The sequence below is a fragment of the Apium graveolens genome, chromosome 2 (assembly GCF_009905375.1).
Source record: "Apium graveolens cultivar Ventura chromosome 2, ASM990537v1, whole genome shotgun sequence".
In the NCBI taxonomy this organism is placed as follows: Eukaryota; Viridiplantae; Streptophyta; class Magnoliopsida; order Apiales; family Apiaceae; genus Apium; species Apium graveolens.
Window position 1 is genome coordinate 116,111,506 of NC_133648.1, and position 11,577 is coordinate 116,123,082.

The 11,577-nt window shown below is 36.8% G+C and overlaps 2 protein-coding genes across 8 annotated transcripts; both read left to right on the top strand.

Moving 5' to 3' along the window:
- Positions 1–444: 444 nt before the first annotated feature.
- LOC141707778 (pentatricopeptide repeat-containing protein At4g33990) lies at positions 445–9,885 on the top strand. 7 transcript variants are annotated; one of them, XR_012569153.1, is made up of 5 exons: positions 445–582; positions 902–3,484; positions 4,353–4,453; positions 5,617–8,741; positions 9,006–9,885. XR_012569153.1 is itself a non-coding variant. In XM_074511137.1 (2 exons), exons 1-2 carry the CDS (start codon positions 575–577, stop codon positions 3,351–3,353), a joined length of 2,460 nt encoding a protein of 819 aa, XP_074367238.1. In that variant the 5' UTR covers positions 445–574; the 3' UTR covers positions 3,354–4,335. The 7 variants fall into 7 exon arrangements, 1 of the variants encoding a protein (XP_074367238.1); XR_012569154.1 differs by lacking the exon at positions 9,006–9,885 and having other exon boundaries at positions 902–3,473; positions 5,617–8,961; XR_012569155.1 differs by lacking the exon at positions 9,006–9,885 and having other exon boundaries at positions 902–3,473; positions 5,631–8,961.
- Positions 5,658–7,402, top strand: LOC141692474 (uncharacterized). Its single transcript, XM_074497336.1, has 4 exons — positions 5,658–6,258; positions 6,318–6,764; positions 6,883–7,003; positions 7,123–7,402. The coding sequence occupies exons 1-4, from the start codon at positions 5,658–5,660 to the stop codon at positions 7,400–7,402; spliced, it is 1,449 nt and encodes a 482-aa protein (XP_074353437.1).
- Positions 9,886–11,577: the final 1,692 nt, after the last annotated feature.

Consider the following 11,577-nt stretch of genomic DNA (forward strand, 5'->3'; position numbering starts at 1 on the left):
ATTTTTGGCCTCTTGATTGAGTGAGACTATAAAATGCATGGCCGTGCTCAAATAATGATTTGTTTAATAATTTAATCATTGATCAAGGAAACCCGGATTAGAGGATGACACAATGCATGCCTCAAGTTTGACTTATATTATATTATACATTATTCATGAAAGGTTTAATTGAATCACCAATTATTATTATTAATTTGGTAACAATCGTGTATTAATAGATGACGCTCATTATTTATTATTTATAATTTTATTATTGGATACTAAAAGTATTTCCAACATAATAATAACCTAAATGGTCACACTAAGAACGTTTAAAAGGAGTTTTAATATTTAAATATTGAATTTAAATTATATAATTATAAATTCAATATTAGTTATTTAATTAATTGAGTTGAACTTAATTAATAAAATCATAATTTGAATTTTAATTTAATAACCCAATCAGTTTTTTCCGTTTGACCCGACTTCTCTGTACTCTCTCTCTGTTCAATCATCACACTCAGTGGTACTCTCTTAAACCCTAAACCCCAAATTACATTTATGTTCACATTCATATAATCAAAAAGATTTATGTATGTTCAGGTATTAATTCTTGCTTTTTAGTTCACAATCTCTTGGTTGCTTTATCATTTTCGTGAAATTTCATGTTACATATGTGTATATATACATTGTTTTTTCTGCTCTTCAGCTTAAAAATGTGATATTTATTTGTTTTTCCTCGAAATTTCATGTTAGATTGTGTGTATATGGATTAATTTTTCTGCTATTTAGTTAAAAATGTGATCTTTTTGTATTTTCTCGAAATTTCTAAACTTAGGTGTTTATTATATTGCTAATGACAACATAGGTGATGCAAGATTTTGGTTTTGCTCTGATTTTAGTTTTTTGTTTATTTGTATAGATTTCAGGTAGCCTGCAAAGGTTGGCTTTTTTCGGATTTTCGACTAGAGAAATGTACCCGTAATCGATTATATTCAAATGTTGTTAGTTGTTTGCAAGTTTCGTCTAATGGCATTGAGAGGATTGCTAGAAAGATTGATTTTGAGCTTCAGTTTGAATCTCGCAATAAAACCGGTCGTGCCAAGTGTCTTCATGCTCGTCTTATTGTGTCCGGAAAGGCTCAAAATGTTGTTGTATCAACTCAACTTGTTAATCACTATGCTCATATGGGTGAAATATATATGTCCCGGAGAATTTTTGATTTTATTTCAAGTAAGAATGTGTTTGCGTGGAATTCGATGATGTCTTCTTATGTTCGTAATGGTTGTTATCGTGATGCGGTGAAATGTTTGTCGAAGATGTTGATGACTGCTGATGTTCGTCCTGATTTCTATACGTTTCCTACTGTGTTGAAAGCTTGTGGTAACTTGATTGATGGGAGTCAAATACATACGTGGGCATTTAAAATGGGTTTTCAGCTGGACGTGTTTGTTGCCTCTGCATTGGTGCACATGTATTGCAAATTTGGCTCATTTCGTGTTGCTCGTGAAATTTTCAATGTTATGACATACCGTGACCAGGGTTGTTGGAATGCTATAATTTCTGGACTTTGTCAGAATGGTTATGGTGTGGAGGCACTTGAGATCTTGGATAAAATGAGGATGGAGGGAATTGCAATGGACCCAGTAACTGTTTCAACCATACTTTCAGTCTGTGCTCAAATAGATGACTTTTGTCGGGGATGTTTGATACACTTGTACGCAATAAAGCATGGGTTAGAATTTGATCTGTTTGTGGGTAATGCTCTGATTAACATGTATGCAAAATTTGGTTTATTGGGGAATGCTCAGAAGGTCTTTGATCTGATGGAGGAGAGAGATTTGGTCTCTTGGAACTCATTAATTGCTGCATATGAGCAGAACTATAATCCAGATACTGCCCTTGACTTATGCCGAGAGATGCAATTGCATGACGTTCAACCTGATTTTTTGACTCTAGTGAGCTTAGCTTCTAGTGTTGCTCAAACCCAGGATTCTCAAAATAGTGGATCTCTTCATGCATTTATACTAAAAAGATGCTGGATTCAGGAGCATGTCGCCGTCGGAAATGCAGTTGTGGACATGTATGCAAAGTTGGGTATTATGGACTCGGCCCTGAAAGTTTTTGAAGAGCTTCCTTCGAAAGATTTAATCTCTTGGAATACAATGATAACAGGCTATGCTCAGAATGGCTTTGCAAGTGAGGCGATTGAAGTCTATAGCATGCTGGAAAACTGTGAGAATATAATACCAAATGAAGCAACTTGGGTTAGTGTTTTGCCAGCATATGCTCATGTAGGAAGCCTGCGAGGAGGGACAAAAATTCATGCACATACACTGAAAGCTGGTTTCAACTTAGATGTCTTTGTGGGGACCAGCCTCGTTGATCTCTATGGAAAATGTGGGAGACTAAACGATGCAATGTCCTTGTTTTACGAAGTCCCTAGAAGAAATCCAATCCCTTGGAATGCTGTTATTTCATGTCATGCAATTCATGGCCATGGCGAGACGTGTCTGCAGTTATTCGGAGATATGCTTGATGAGGGGGTAAATCCAGATCATGTAAGCTTTGTATCCTTATTGTCAGCTTGCAGCCATTCAGGTTTAGTTTCTCAGGGTCAGTGGTGTTTTGATCTGATGCACAAGTGTGGGGTCAAACCAAGTTTGAAGCATTATGGCTGCATGGTTGATTTGCTTGGCCGGGCCGGACATTTAGATAAAGCATACAATTTCATTAAGAGCATGCCCTTACAGCCTGATGCTTCAATTTGGGGTGCTCTTCTTGGAGCTTGTAGAATCCATGGAAATGTTGAGTTAGGTAACTTGGCTTCAAACCGCTTATTTGAAGTTGATTCAGAGAATGTTGGCTACTATGTACTTTTATCAAATATTTATGCAAATGTTGGGAAATGGGAAGGGGTAGACCAAGTCAGATCATTAGCTAGAGACAGGGGACTGAGGAAGACTCCTGGGTGGAGCTCTATGGAAATCGATAATAAAGTTGAAGTCTTTTATACAGGAAACCAGTCTCACCCCCAATGTGAAGACATATACAATGAGTTAGAAATTTTGACTGATAAAATTAAGAGCCTTGGTTATGTTCCAGACTATAGCTTTGTATTGCAGGATGTTGAGGAGGATGAGAAGCAACACATACTTACAAGTCACAGTGAAAGATTGGCTATTGCATATGGAATTATCAGCACTCCTCCTAAGACAACTATTAGAATATTTAAGAACTTGAGAGTTTGTGGTGATTGCCACAATGCAACTAAATTGATTTCAAAGATAACTGAAAGGGAGATCATTGTGAGAGATTCTAATCGTTTCCATCATTTCAAGGATGGAAATTGTTCTTGCGGTGATTATTGGTGATACTTTTTGTTGATCAAGAAGTCAAATCTTGATATCATGCTGATCAATTTCTCAAGTTTAGAACATAAGGGCACATGAAAATAATTATATCTTCATTTGGGGCTACGAGCACATGACCCGGTATAACAGAAGTATGTTGACTGACAAATTTGTTTGATGCAGTTAATAGTTATTTTACTATTCTTTTTTACACGAGTGCATTTTTTTTGAATTAAATGATGAAAGAGATACTTTTGGGAGCTAAGTTCATCAGGTATTTAGGTTAGAGGCTCTAATTAGATTAATAGCCAGACTTCTTTTGGAGTTTGAAATGCAAAAAATCTCATTATTCTTGTGATAATGAGATTTACATTATAATATGATGCCTCCTTTCATAATATGGCTTGCTCTAAAGAATATACTTCTACTCGGTCCCCAGATTGGATTTCATCTAAACCAGTTCAAACATTGCTATTAAGCTCAAATACATATCTTTTTATTAGGGTTTGCTATCTATTTTATCTGGTTAGAACGTAATGCCCGGGCCCATGTATCTCAATGAAGACCAGCACGTAGTTTGTTTTAAATTAATAAAGCAAATGGTTCATGCCAAAGTCCATGCTAGCAGCCAATTTGAAAAGGTGGTTCTTAAAGACCCAACTATTAGTAGCATTTTATACTCAGATTATTGAGTATTTTTCTCTGCTGATAGCATTTCTAGTTGCTTCTTTTTTGTTCTAGAGAGGGGTCTGTCCTCTTCTAGCTCTCGGGGTATGTCTTAGGTATTTCTCTTGTAAATAGCTTTATTGGTTAATAGATTTTATTAAGAAAAAAAAGAGTGAGAGATATGTATGCAGTCATAAATGATTCTTAAAAGAAGAGTACCTAAGGGCATTAAATCAATTATCATGCAGCTGCGAGAAAAATCTGTTTAAGACAAAGGTCGAAATATGCTTAAAGTGTAAAGTTCTAGTTTTGCAATATTATATCCAGCTATCCACATGACTTGCTTCTTTGCAGGTTAGTGCATTTTCAGTACCGAAAGAACTTTCTGTTGTCTTGCATGACTGCATTGATGACTATTGGATCTCTTGTTCCGACAATAGAAGAGGCCTAATGCGGTAATAGCTTCTTCTGTAAGCTAGTCTAACTTGTGCATGCAATTCTTTTATAATACCAACTTCTTATCTGTTACTTGTGCTGCTTCCTTTGTCTGGACAAGTCCTCTACCTTTAAATTTGAAAATTGAGGCTCTTGTATCTACAAATTTAGTGTTAGCTTCAGATTCCTCAACTGTGTTTCACCCGTACATTAAGATAAATTTATATTTTTCATGTCTTTTGTCGGCCTATTTTGAACACAATTTTAGACCATAACTCTCTTGTTCTGTTAATTTGGCACATTGTATAAAATCTTGAAGTTACTTTCTCTCAAGAAGGTGGGAAAATTATTTGGGACACTAGTGGTTGCTCCTGTAATAGCTTCTTCTGTAAGCTAGTCTAACTTGTGCATGCAATTCTTTTATAATACCAACTTCTTATCTGTTACTTGTGCTGCTTCCTTTGTCTGGACAAGTCCTCTACCTTTAAATTTGAAAATTGAGGCTCTTGTATCTACAAATTTAGTGTTAGCTTCAGATTCCTCAACTGTGTTTCACCCGTACATTAAGATAAATTTATATTTTTCATGTCTTTTGTCGGCCTATTTTGAACACAATTTTAGACCATAACTCTCTTGTTCTGTTAATTTGGCACATTGTATAAAATCTTGAAGTTACTTTCTCTCAAGAAGGTGGGAAAATTATTTGGGACACTAGTGGTTGCTCCTGTAACCCTCTGTACTTTAGTATCAATGCATCTTTCTTTTATGAAAGAGGTTATCAGAGTCGCTGACTTTTCTGTAGTCAGATGAATATCATTCACGCGTCATTCTTTTCCTTAATTTTTTACAAGAGTTACAATTATAGAATTAGCGATTTGATCATAAATAATTGACGCTTTGATTGTTAAATCCTTTGCAATACAATGCATGTGATATTGTCATATTGTCGCATAAAGCATGCATAATCTTCATTCAAAGCTAGTCCGTGGCCTAGAAAATTTCTGAAACTTACCTATCAGTTGTCTGTTGTTTGGAGTATTGATCTGTCTGATCTCATGTTAATATCATTTTCAAGTATTATCAATCATCATTTTCAGTTGCCTTATTCTGGAAATGTGGTTTTCGAAGTTATTCCTTATAGTATTTTCTTACTTGGTTGACTGACTAATGTTGAAGACTTCAGATTATATTATGCAGGTTTTTTTAAAACTTCACACCAGACATATGAGCTCGGAGACCCGTCTCTATATATTTACCACTGTTAGAATAGAGGCAAGATTTTATGGGATGGTTACAATTTGGGGGCATAAACTTTTAAAGTTGAGTGCTATTATTAACCGGGTTATCTGTTCTAAAATATCTTCTATGCCACTTTGGATCAAGCTCTCTAATGTACCTGAGAGTTATTGGACAGATGAAGGTCTGAGCTGGCTTGCTAGTGTAGTGGGGCAACCTGTAGTTGCGGATTCTTTGACTTCTAAGCTTGAAATGGTTCCTTTTGCCAAAATGTGTGTAAATTGTGATTTTGGTGACCCTTTACCAAATGAGATCCTTGCAAATGCCCTTGATCCTGTGACGGAAGAAACTTATGTCACTAACGTTTATGTTACGTACCCTGTTCGTCCTCGATCTTGTGAAGCTTGTAAATCCTTGGGTCACTCTTCCAGTGCTTTCCCGTTAGTCAAAAGAGTTTGGGTTCTCATAAATAAAGATTACATATCTGGAACTAACACTGCTCCTAAATCTATGACTAATGCTTTGGATGAAGCTCAATCGGCTGGGCAGAGTGATTTAAATGCAGAAAAAGCTGGTGGTGGCTGGACCAGTTTGCTGCCAATAACTTGGATTCATCCCCTAATATTATTTCTGGTGGTTGGACTGAAGTTAAGAGAAAGGCTCGTGCACCTTCATCTCCAGCTGAAGACATCTCTCCTACCCCTCTAAGGACTTTAAAAAATCTGAAACTTGTCGACGAAATTGACTCAAAGAGAGCTGAACTCCATCCTGATTCCTTTGAGGAAGGGAATTCTGACCAATCAAAAGGTTTATCTAAATCACAGCTAAAGAAACTCAAGCTAAAACAGAAGCAGCAACTTTCGCCCCCCCACCCTCTTCTCAATCGTCCTAATCTTATGGAGATAGACTTTTGTTCCTATAACATGAGAGGGCTTCATGATAAAATAGCCTTCTACAAGGATTTTTTCAGCGTAAATAAGATTAGTTTGGTTGCTCTACTTGAAGCACATGTTAAAAAGGAAAAAGCTTCTTTTGTTTCGTCTCTAATCTCTCCTCAGTTTCAGTGTTTATTTAACCATGAGTATCACCATAATGGTTGAGTATAGTTTGTTTGGGATCCTCTTGTCTGGAAAGTTATTCACATTTGCTTATGTAGCCAGTATATTACTTGCAATGTTTCGAAGGTCAATGACTCTTCTTCATGTGTTGTCAGTTGTCACTATGGTTTATGCCTATAATGAGGTCGTTAACCGTAGGGCCTTGTGGGCTGACCTTGCTCGCGTTAACAGTCTAAATTCTTTCAATGGTAAAAATTCAACCATGGTGCACAATGGGTGATTTTAACATATTTCTTGCTGCTCATGAAACTAATGGTGCAATGCCCAGATGTCTTGGAGGTATTAACGATTTTAAAGAATGTGATCATTAGGGCTTTCTGACTGGTGTTATCAAGGCGAGCATTTTACTTGGTGGATTGTAATCTTGACACCCCTCTTATGAGGAAACTCGATAGAATCTTAGTTAATGAGAAATGGCTTGAAGTATATGATTTGTCTACTGCTCATTTCCTGAACAGAGGCCTCTCAGATGACTGCCCTGCTGTGGTTAACCTCGGTATTATTAGAGAAAGGATTTTTAAGCCTTTTCAGCTCTTTCATCTCATTCTTGAGGATGAGAACTTTCTCCCTACTATTGAGACAGCTTGGCGAGTTCACATTTTTGGTGACCTTTAGTTCATTTTGACGTCAAAAATGAGGAAAGGCAAATCAGCCCTCAAAGAAATGAATCTTGGTCTGGGAAATCTTCGTAAGCGGGTCAGAACAGCTACAGATGCTCTTAATTCGGTTCCAGGTAACTTGGGCACTAATCCTACTAGAGCACAATGTGAGGAGGAAAGTAAACTTATGGATGAGTATCACCTTGCTTTGTTAAATGAAGAACAATTGGTACGACCAAAAACTTGGATTAAATGGCTCGACAAAGGAGATAATAATAGTAGTTATTTCTTCAATTTATGCAAAGGAAGATGGAATTCTATTAAACTTTTGAAGGTAGAGGACAAAGATGGAGCTGTATGCACTTCTCACAGAGATATATTTAAAGTAGCAATTTATTACTTTAAGCAGATTCTGTGCAAATCGAATGAAGTGGACGACATTCTTTCACACTTAGAGTTCCCTAGGTTAACTGAAGATCAGATTAAGGACTTAGATCTGGCTTTCACTTCTGAAGACGTGTTGAATGCTTTCAAGTCTATGGCAGTAAATCGCAGCCCTGGGCCGGATGGTTTTCCCCCATAATTTTTTGACCAAAACTTGGCACATAACAGGCCATCTTGTTACAGCTGCTATTCTTCAATTTTTCAGTGACAATTATATGGCCCTTATGGTAAACTCCATTGCCATTGCCCTAGTGCCCAAAACTGCAAATGCGGCTTCCATGAATCAGTTTCGGGCCTTTCGGCCTATCTCTTGCTGCAATGCATTTTATAAATGCATATCCAAGCTTCTTGCTACAAGATTGAGGAGAATCTTACCGGATTTAGTATCCCAAAATCTAGCAGTTTTGGGGACAATGTGATGTTGGCACAAGCATTATGTAGAGATTATCATCTTAATTCAGGTGCACCTCGGGTTGCTTGCAAGTTGGACATTAGTAAAGCGTTTGATACTCTGGATTGGTCCCTTATCTTTAAAACGCTGCACCTTATGGGCTTCCAAAGTAAATTACTGAGTTGGCTTCGTTGTTGTGTCACCACTTATATGTTTTCAGTGAAAATAAATGGAGCTTTTAAAGGTTTCTTCCCAGGCTGCTCAGGTTTGAGACAAGGCGGCCCAGTTTCGCCTTCTCTTTTCGTACTTGCTATGGAAGTGCTTACTATATACATCAACAGTTTTATGAAGTCAGCTTCCTTAAATATCACTGGCACACTGAGTTCTAGTCTAACACATTTAATCTTTGCAGACGATGTCAGACTCTTCTATAAAGGTGATAACACGTCGATTAAATTATTAATACAAGGTGTTACTCTTTTCTCAAAAATCTCGGGGCTCAAACCTAACAACTCAAAAGGTGTGTTCTTTGGAATCGTGCCTCTATATACTCAGACTTTTGCTCTTGATCTCTGATAATCTCTACATAATGAACATGATTACACACGAGAGATGAACACTAAATGTATATATGATCTTTATTCATTTGATGAATAAGAGAAATGTTTACATTCTGCACTTACTAGCTAAACAAGAGTAGATGACAATAAAACCAAGAAAAGATACAGCTAAAAAACTTCTCTGAATACAAAGTAACAGACTATATATTGTAACTAACTTTCAGGAATTCCAATGTATAACCAACTAGCTGACGTGTCAAGTGACATCTGCTATGACAGCTGAGACAGCTAACGCTTCTGATGTGGAAACTGATTGTGCAGAATGTGTATTGGAAATTTCATTATCCCCCTCAAGTTTGGCAGGTCGACAATGGCAGGAGACAAGCCTAACTTGGACATAAGAGAATTAAAATGTGGAGATGGTGCCACCTTGGTAAAAACATCAGCCAACTGAGATTTAGTAGGCAAGTATGTCAACTGAATCAAACCTTCTAGGACTTTATCCCTGGTGAAATGACAGTCAAGCTCGATATGCTTGGTTCTTTCATGGAACACGGGATTTTTAGCAATGTATAATGCGGATTGATTATCACAGTGCAAAGTAACAGGTATAAGATTATTGACTCCAAGTTCTTCAAGCAATCGAATGATCCAAGTTACTTCAGAAGCAGCAGAGGCCATAGCCCTGTATTCAGCTTCTGAAGATGATTTTGATACAGTAGGTTATTTCTTAGATTTCCAAGTGATTGGAGACTTACCAAACATCAAGATATAGCCAGTGATCGATCGTCTAGAATCACCCAGTCAGCATCAGAGAAGGCTTGAAGAAGAATATTATCAGAACTTTGCAACAAAATGCCTTGAGAAGATGTAGCTGCAAGATACCTCATTGTATGATGTAAGGCAGACCAATGAGAAGTTCTAGGTTCATTCATAAATTGGCTCAAAGCTTGCACAGTGAAAGAAAGATCTGGTCTGGTATTGGTATTAGTTAGGTAGTTGAGCTTACCAACAAGAGATCTATAATCTGCAGGATTTGGAATAGGATCCCCATCTGTTTTAGACAGCTTCAAATTTAAGGGTAATGGAGTTGTTGACTTCTTTGTAACATCAAAGAAACCAGTACCTAACAAATCTTTGTCAAACTTTCTTTGACTAAGCATAATACCATTATCTAAATAATCCACTTCTATGCCTAAGAAGTAATGTAACCTGCCCAAGTCTTTAATACCGAACAAGTTATGCAAATGAGACTTTAAAGATTGCATTCCAGCAAGATCAATACTAGTTAGAATAACATCATCAACATAAACTGCAGCAACACAAATCTTACCATCATGCCTCTTAATAAACAAGCTGTAGTCATTCTTAGATTGACTGAACCCTTGATTAATCAACTCTGCAACCAGTTTAGCATTCCAGACCCTAGAAGCTTGTTTTAATCTATATATAGATTTTTTCAACAAACAGACCAAGTTATCTGGATTAGGAAGACCTTCAGGCAATTTCATGTACACTTGTTCAACTAAGTCACCATGCAAGAATGCATTGTTGACATCTAGTTGATATAATGGCCAGTTTTTGCTAGCAGCTACATCAATCAAAGTCCTAACAGTCCCCATTTTGACAACAGGAGAAAAAGTCTCCTCATAATCAATTCCAAATTTCTGATTAAATCCTTTAGCTACAAGTCTTGCTTTGCATCTATCAAGATTACCATCTTACTTAAGTTTGACTTTAAACACCCATTTACTGCCTATAGGTTTCTTGCCAGGAGGAAGGGGAACTAAATCCCAAGTGTGGTTATCATGCAAAGCTTTTAATTCAGCTTGCATAATAGCAATCCACAAAGGATCTTTAGAAGCTTCAGAATAGGATTGAGGTTCCACAATATTGCATTTAGAAGACATGTTAGGATCATGTTGAATCAGATTACACCAATGAGGTGTAGAAGTTGAAGTATAACATTTGTAAGAGTTCAAATGTGAAGGAGTGTGATGTGGTCTAGTAGACCTCCGGAGAACAGGTTTAGTATTAGAAACAGGTGCAGAAGTAGGAACAACTTCAGGATTAGAGACATTTGTGCTTATGTTAATGACATCAGAGGAGTCAAGTGTAGACTCATGAAGTATAGTTGGAGTATGAGACTGACATGAATCAGATGAAAAAATAGGTGTATCACAATCAAATAGTGACATGATTTGTGAAGGTAGATATATGTCTGAATCAGAATGTGTATTGGAGGTATGAAAAGGAAAATTATTTTCATGGAAAATAACATCCCTAGAGACAGATATTTGATGAGTGGAAAGATTCAGAACTTTATATCCTTTCTGAGAGTTAGAGTATCCTAGAAAGACACAAGCATGGGCTCTGGGATCAAATTTGTGCCTATGAACAAGTAAGGTGGACACAAAACACAAACAAACAAAAGATTTTAAGTGTTGCAAATCAGGTGTTTCTTTATACAACCTAAAATAAGGAGTGTTATTACCAATGCTTTGTAAGGGAAGCCTATTAATTAGATAGGTTGCACACAAAATACAGTCACCCCAGTATTGAGATGGAACCTTAGACTGAAAGAAAAGAGATCTGGCAGTTTCAAGTAAGAACCTGTGTTTCCTTTCCACAACTCCATTCTGTTGTGGAGTATAACTGCAACTCATTTGATGATGAATTCCCTTTTGTTGAAATAAAGCAGCCATATCTACAAGTGCCAACTCTTTAGCATTATGAGATCTAACAGTGATCACTTTGCCTTTAAACTGAGTTTCAATGTACTGAAAGAAATTAGCA

What these genes read in the sequence shown, in the direction of transcription:
- LOC141692474 (XM_074497336.1), top strand. Translation starts at nt 5,658, where the DNA reads ATGAGCTCGGAGACCCGTCTCTATATATTTACCACTGTTAGAATAGAG. An exon ending in AGCTGGTGGTGGCTGGACCA is followed by an intron (nt 6,259 to 6,317) that starts GTTTGCTGCCAA and finishes GTTGGACTGAAG; the next exon opens with TTAAGAGAAAGGCTCGTGCA. An exon ending in TCAACCATGGTGCACAATGG is followed by an intron (nt 7,004 to 7,122) that starts GTGATTTTAACA and finishes GGTGTTATCAAG; the next exon opens with GCGAGCATTTTACTTGGTGG.